At 29.6% G+C, this 8,012-nt stretch overlaps 1 protein-coding gene across 1 annotated transcript in view; it reads right to left on the bottom strand.

Annotated features, from left to right (window-relative positions):
• The window catches only part of LOC106476441 (60S ribosomal protein L23a-like), a 6,780-nt gene extending 1,346 nt beyond the window's left edge, over nucleotides 1–5,434 (bottom strand). Inside the window, exons 1-2 of the mRNA XM_013937100.2 lie at nucleotides 5,331–5,434; nucleotides 1,101–1,395 (exon numbers count right to left, since the gene is read on the bottom strand). Of these exons, the coding sequence (XP_013792554.1) occupies nucleotides 1,101–1,395; nucleotides 5,331–5,361 (326 nt within the window). The 5' untranslated portion in view covers nucleotides 5,362–5,434. The remainder of the gene's footprint in view (nucleotides 1–1,100; nucleotides 1,396–5,330) is intronic.
• Between the last annotated feature and the right edge of the window lie 2,578 nt (nucleotides 5,435–8,012).

Genomic DNA, 8,012 nt, shown 5'->3' with positions numbered 1-8,012 from the left:
ATATATAGAAATGTATATAAGGGAGTGTTTCCAAAAATGGAAAGAGGTGGGTGTTTGATTTATTACATGAACAATATCTTAACAAATTGAAAAGGGGCTTTTATTTTATATTCTAGTTTATCAATATCGGTAATTTGAGTTTATAATTCGTACAAAACTATAGACTTAGTATTTGGAATTTCAAAAACATATAATTTGAACCAGTGCTGCATTCAACATACCACACGACACAAAAAAATCAATATTTATCCGAATTTTTTAATATTTGCTATAGAATTAAGAAATTGAGTAATACATAGTACTAAAAGTTGAATTCTAATCTACAGTTTGATACCAAACTTACTGATATAAATTCATAAAATTGTAGTTCAATAAAATTTTGAAAGCGAGTCAACAAATGAGATGACGTGGCCTTTCATCTGACCCATCTCGAAAGGGTTAAAATAAGACAATTTGTGTGGGAAAGTATAAATATATATATATGTTCTCTAGAAGTACAAAAGCAACAGGTTTCCCCATAGCGGGGGAAATTTTTCACATTTCGACAGCCTTGCTGTAAGATAAACAACATCTAACGAAGATCAGAAAAATAGTTGCTAAAAAAGCAGTAAATAAAATTAATAAAAAATGCTCATTGTGGTAAACGAAATAATGATTTGATCTAAGTATGTTTTCTTCTACCTGATTTGTAAAAATCCTTACACGATAGAAAAAAAATTAATATTATTTTCAAAAATCTGCATAGCTGAATTATGAAAAATCCGTTATTAAAACCAAAATAACTTTTACGAAGTTTATATTTGCAGGCCTATGTAATTATCTAGAGATTATTAGGTGTTATGGAGATTTTACAGTTCAAATTTGACAATTTTCTGACACACAAGTATTTTTAAAGATTAAAATCAAAATTTGTTGGATAGTCAATATTTAAAATAAAAAAAATAGATGAGCAAATAATTAATTAAAAAATGTTAAAACTTAATTAAAAACTAATATTTTGTGAATGAATGCCTAGTAAATTTTTCTGGGCGGAGTCCACCCATCCATATTATCTAATGCTGCATAACCAATCATATGAATATGAGATCTTGTCACGATACCTCGGTCTCCTTGGAACACTCTTCCTTGGATATTTGGGCCTACGAGGCATCTTCAACGTCTTGGGCCTCCTGAACTGTACCGAAGTTCTGATCTTCTTTCTTCTCGTACCATGAGCACCTTTCACTACACTCTTCCTCGCAGCCAAGGCTTTGGCGCGAGCTTTTCCTAGATTAATTTTAACATCCTTCTTTGGCTTTGTTTTATCACCAACTTTCTTGGGTAGCTTTGCTGCAGGACCTACATCCTTCGCAGGTTTCGCTGGAGCAGCTTTAGGTTCTGGTGCAGTTGCAGGAGCTGTAAGTAAAGTTCACATTTATTGATGCACCTTTTATTTATATTACAGCACTTTAGTTCATTAAATATTAAAATATTTAATATAATAACAAAGAAATCATTAGAATTAACAATTACACTATGCTGATACCTAGAACAAAGGGAGAGATTACAGGTGAATATTTTAGTTTACAATAAAAAGTAAGTGTCAGTTTCTTCTAGTCAATAAAAATAAATAAGTCAAAAGGGAAACTTGTCTACCACAGAGAATAAGAAATCTTGTAAGGCAAATACCTGTCAATAATAAATAAGTTAGATATGTTCTGCCATTATGATATCTTCAAGTACTTTTGCCAAAAAATGCCCCTTTCTCCATTCTCAATTTCAATGATGCATTTGCACCCAATGAATAAAGACACCGTGGCAAACAAAAAAGTTATGAACATAAAATTTCAACACCACATTTGGCAAATTTTACACCAATAGATTTAGTTTTCTGTGACCATCAAACTTTATTTGGCTGTTGGATGTGTTTATAATCAACAGAAAGAAAAGATTCTCCTCGACATAAATCTTACAAACCATTATTCTGTAGAATTGCTTGGTATGCAGTGCTCATATTTTGGTGTTCCAAATCTTAAAGGAGTATGTCATGATATAAAAGACTGTTTAGTATAAGTATTATTAATTAATTTATTTTGTGAGTTAATATACATGTTTGAATATATCATTTGACAACAAGTGGAGTGTGTGCTGTTTGTTTATTTTTGAATTTATCACCAACAAGTCACAGACACCTATGTAGAAGAATCCCAACACTCATATTATACAACCTACATATTAAATACTACTACCATATATAATATTAAGACAAAGTTGACAGAGTTCTATTAATCTATTTATAGCTTACTTAAAAAGCTGGATAAATTATAGCCATTTTGGGACATTCTATTTTGGACACCCATATTCATGAGCCAACAAGACTTACAGAAGAACAACAATATTTACTATACATCTAAATTACTTTTTTTTTTATTCTAGAATAACCACAAATTGTAACAAAAACCATAAATGTTTATTCTAAACAACTTAAATTTCATAACAGTATTCATCTATTTATATCTATTAATTTTTGTTTTATTGACCTTTGAACCATGTCTGATTAAAAATACCCTGACACGTACGTGCAGCTTATCTTACCATATAGCGTAACACATAAGCTGCTGGTTCGTATATATCACGAAGACTTTTAGTATTTTCTTTCACTATCTTACCAAATAAGTTTCTATTTTTATGATTTTAGTTACTTTTATGATAATAAATAGTGAAAATAAATGAAAAATAAAAATTACCATAATTAAATATCAAACATTTGTATTTTCACCACAGTTTTATTTGTTATTTTCTTTACTGTAACATTATAGTTGATTCTCCAGGTTGGAGGTAAATAATCAAAGTTTAACAAAAATAAAGGTCGTGAATAAAATGTACAATAATGTTAATATTGGTCAGAAAATTTCAAAGTACTTATAGTCAGAGTTTACACTTATCAAATTTTAATATAATTCAAATTTTAGAATTATACATTATTTAATTTCTTTATTTAAAAGTAAATATAAAAAAAAAAGTTAAACATTAATTTTTGTGTGTCATGTAGTATGCTGAATGCAGCACTGGTCCAAATTAGATGTTTGTAATGTCAAAATACAAAGTTATAGTTTTGTAGGAATTAGGAACTCAAATTACCGATATTAACAAGCTCGAATATAAAATAAACTACTATTTTTTCTATTTGCTTAAATATTACCCATGTACACAGTGGCCCGGCTCACCTCTTTCCATTTTCGGAAACGGTCCCTTATATATACACTCACTTCAATATATGATATGTGAATAACCAATCAAAAGCTCAAAATATCCACCTACAGGAATTTTCAGCCTATTTCATGTGTTAGGATACCATTTCATTCTTTCAAACCAAGGTTTCAAGGAGGGAGGTTTTCTCTTTAGTCTGCTCAAAATTTCATATTTTTTTAAACTAAAATACATCTTAGTTACTAAACTTGATAAATTATAGTGGAATTCTATTGTACTGATGTAGTAATTTATTATTTTATGGTAATTCAACTGTATATATAAAAACCTAAAAAAAATTTTGTTTCATATGCTCCACCTGCAAAATTTGATAAGGCTTAGCAACCTACGTCAAGCAGCAACCAAGTACAAAGGTCGTAACTAGAAGAGATAATTGTTTGCTTTACTTCTTTATTTACTGTTTTATGTTTTAAGAAAAATAAGTTTAAGAACTTATTTCTAAATAACAATAATTTATATACATATATAATGTATATGATATATGACTAAAAAAAAAATACTCGTCCACTAAAACACAGCCAAGACAAGTTACTTCGTACAGACCAAAATAACAGTTTTAAGTTATTTGGTACAGTAACATGAAGGCACATGAGCCACGTCATTGTAACTTCTGTATTGTTAGCCAGGCACGACTAAAAGATCAATATAATAAAAATAAATATATATATAAATGCATAATATTATGAGATTTAAGCTACTTCATCTAAACATTTACATTTTCGTGTTATAATTTGTGTGCATTCTAGAACGAAAGATGCATAATTTATGTTTATTTCCTAATTTTATAGGGTAGTTGCGAGATTGGTCAAATTTACCAAACTTGTACAGAGATTAATTACTGAAAATAAAAATATAAAGTTTTTTTTTTCAAAGTAACGTTTGATAACTATTTGGGCATCATAAAGATTTTGCATGTGAAATTTTCTGATGCATAAAAGTATTTTTAATGTTAAGATGAAAATTACTTTGCATGATAGACAGGCAAGATGTGAAAAGAAAAAAAAAAAGCACGAGAGAAACATTGCTTTAGAAACCTTAAGACTTAATAAAAAATGTTGATATTTTGAGTATGAAAGCATTGTAATGTTTACTGACAAACTGACATATTTCATTAACATACACTTACTAATTTAAAAGTTAAATGAATGAAAACTAAAACAAGCACAAAATGGTTACGAGGTCGGTCCCAGGAACCGAGGCCATGCGGAGAGAGTTAACAGGATATCCAATTTTAAAGACCTTTTACTAATATATTAAATCAATAGCCTTTTTGTTTTATATAGATGTTTGAGGTATCCCACACATTACAAAATTTAAAAACATTCACAAAAATACTAAACTGGGATAGAAAAAATATCAAATAAAGCATCGTTCTACCACTGTTAGTGGCATCATCACATGTTCCAATGTTAACAGTGGCAAAATGTTGCTTTATTTAATTTTAAAAATATTAGTAACCCATTTCCTTATTCTAATTTTAACAGCAATTACTTAGTCTTATTACTAATTGTTTTTTTAACTTGAATTAACTTTTCTAGAATTCGGAAAAACTGGTGAACCAGCAAGCTAGATTTCTTAGGTCTGTGCACAATAGTTGTAGGATCAACGTTTTTTAAGATTGGGCAAAAATAAATATGCTAATTTTGGTTCAATACTGTTAAAATCAACAACACAAAATTTCATTACAAGTTTATTTTCCACGTTGCTATTTCACCCCGAGTATTTAATATGATAAATCCTACTTTCAAATTTGGTTATTTTTAGTTATTTACGTTTCAAAAACACAACTAATTTTTCAGTTGCATTACTGAAATTCTTAATTATATCATTCCTAATTTTTGTTATCCTTAACTCTTAAACCTAAGTAGTCTATGAAATGGATTAGGCCTAACTATCAACACGCACGTTGTCCGCCATTGTTATGCCACGAAAAGACTTACAAAGTTTAAGGTAAAACATATTGAAGTTTAGTAAAAACAACATGTTAATATATGGTACTTAAGAATTATTGCTAAAAAAGTTTTTGCAAAGCTGAAATGTCTCCATTTTTACATTTAACTGAATTTTAAAAGTTAATTTACCAGCTGCAGCCTTCTTTCCTTTCGGCGGCATGGTTCACTTCGAGTAAAAAGAGAACTACGTCAGTCACGAATGTGACACCTTACGATCAAAAGCACAACTTACATGCTTTAAAAATGTTTTTAATGTTAATAACACAGTCTCTACTCTGTTAGATTTCAAAATGATGTGTCATTTTAAATAGAATAGTATGGAAGAAATGAAAGAGCTAAGCTATTAATATTATAATTTAATATTAATAATTATTTTTAAAGTGGTAAAAACATTTTACCATGCTCATGGCCGGATTAACTTTTTGTTGATATTGCGCCAAAAGAATTTGTCGGCTCCCTATTTACATGTGTCCAATTTATTTTCCCTTTAATCAAATATGATGAAAAAAGCCCATTTAACATTTTTAAATAAGTAAAATTTAACAACTGTGGCAAACTGCACCTGATTGTGGAGCAGTCCTATCAGTCAGGATAGCGGAAGCGAACACAGAAGCCTTTATAAATCTTGAAGTACTATTATCATTATTCTTTAAAAGTCCAAAAAATGCAAAAGAAAAACACTCAAACGATTCCCAAACCTCGCAGTCAGATAATAAAAAGGAATAAAAATACGCAAAAGAAAAAAGTCCGAAATATTTTAAACTCGTTGGGGACCCAGGGGTATGATACCATGAAAATGAATATTTAAATAATAAAAAACTCTATAGTGAATTCTCGTCTTTTTTTATACCTTTGACGGATCCGATGCCCTTAAATTTTGCAGAATATTAATTAAACGTGTCATTAGACACTTCTACGTGCTTTTTTAGTGGTTCCATGTATTAAATGTTTAAAGCAACTCTGTGAGGCATAACTTAAAAGTTTCTTGCATAAAGCATTATTTGGTAGATCAACCTTTTAATGATTTTTTTTTCAGTTTTCACTCCACTGTTTATGGTTTACACCCAAAAACAAAAGTAATTTTTAGTTCTTTCTCCAACCAGCACCATCTGAATTTTTTAACCAAACAATCATGTATCAAATCCTCTGGCCCTCGATGACCATCATCTCCTATTATAACTTTGATAATTTTTAAATTCATCCTATCTTTAAATCAAACTAACTTGCAAATTTGCACTGAAATTTTTATATCAAAATCCACAACGTAAATACGCCATTTCGTATGATCGGGAAGCATCTTATTGTGACGTTGTTCTTTTGTTGGGAGGTTCTATTAAATTATCTGGAGAAAATAATTCAAAGTTCAGTGCAAGTGAACTATTATGATTTAGTTTGTTTCTTCTTTAAAACGTTTTACAAACTTAAAAATTTGTACATTCTTGTAAATTATTGTAGGCCTACGTTACAAATGACATTCAAACCTTTATAACAATACTAAGACTAACAAAATATTAATTTACTTGCATAAGGTAACTCAATAAACGCGATAACTAACATAGATGTAAATACACTAACTGACTCACTTTATACACTATAAACAATTCTCTGTCTAATTACTCATTTATTATTCACCACTCGTATGTATAATTAACCGTTGTTTCTGGCATTTCGCCTGTTCTCTGGATCATTACAATCTGCAGCTCTCAAATTACAACACTTTACAAATATACCTTTTACAATGTTAACTAAATTGTGATTTGTAAAAGTAACAGTAGTTATACAAAAGTTATATAGAAATTTAGATAATATGTCGATGTTGTATGTGCGAGACTGAAATATGGCAATCCTTGTTAATGAAAGCTCGACACTGAGTGTGTTATTCGAACAGTTTTAATATATAATAAAGTATTACCCCACCCCCAAACCTTCTCTCTCCTGATTATTGTAAGTTTCATGAACAATATGGGCTTAATAATGCTTGGAGACAGCTTGAATGGGTAATAAAGAAAAACTTTAATATAAGTTTAACATAACAACAAATGTATAACGTTTCGACAAAGTTCTGTCATCATCAGGTACAATGTCTCAAAGTGGGTTCCTCGTCATCGAATAAGGGCTTAAGAACTCGGAAAGCGCTGATTGGTAAAAAATTCTCATTATCCCTAACAAAGCTACATAATAGGCTGTCTGTAATCTTCTCATCATAGATACGAAACTACAGACTTAACGATGAGCTATAGGTGAGCTGTAGAAAATGTAACAATTTGTTCAGATATTTGATTATAAGCAGTATCATTAAAAAAGGTGAACCATACTGGAAAGCTTGATTTTACTCGGAGGGAATGTGGCATATTTAGTCAAGAGAGAGAAAAATATATTTGAAAAGTTCTCAATTATCTACATTCTTAATTCGTTACAGAGGAATAACGATAACTTTGAAAACAAGCTTATAAAATAGAAATGGACGCCAGTGTCACAATTAGTAGCCTAAACGATAATTGAAGTTTTGTTATTAATTATTTAACGAAATTAGCATCAGGCGAACATTTTTCATCGATTAACAAATAAATCAAAGAAAACATCATATCAGGACTAATGTGATTTTATAAAAACCTTATTTTACGTGTTTTAAATTTCAAGCTGGACATGACTATAAAAGTAACTTTTGATACCTTTCCTCTTATTTATGTTGGTCAATTGTGTATGATTCCAAGATGTTAGTGCAAAGGTTAACAATCAATACATCCCATTTTTTACGTGAATTTATTTTTATTCAAAACATATATGAGCAGTTTCCATGACAACAAATTA

This window comes from Limulus polyphemus, unplaced genomic scaffold (assembly GCF_000517525.1).
Source record: "Limulus polyphemus unplaced genomic scaffold, Limulus_polyphemus-2.1.2 Scaffold10584, whole genome shotgun sequence".
NCBI lineage: Eukaryota > Metazoa > Arthropoda > Merostomata > Xiphosura > Limulidae > Limulus > Limulus polyphemus.
The sequence above is the reverse complement of the archived record's forward strand: the minus strand, read 5'-3'. Positions and strand labels throughout refer to the sequence as shown.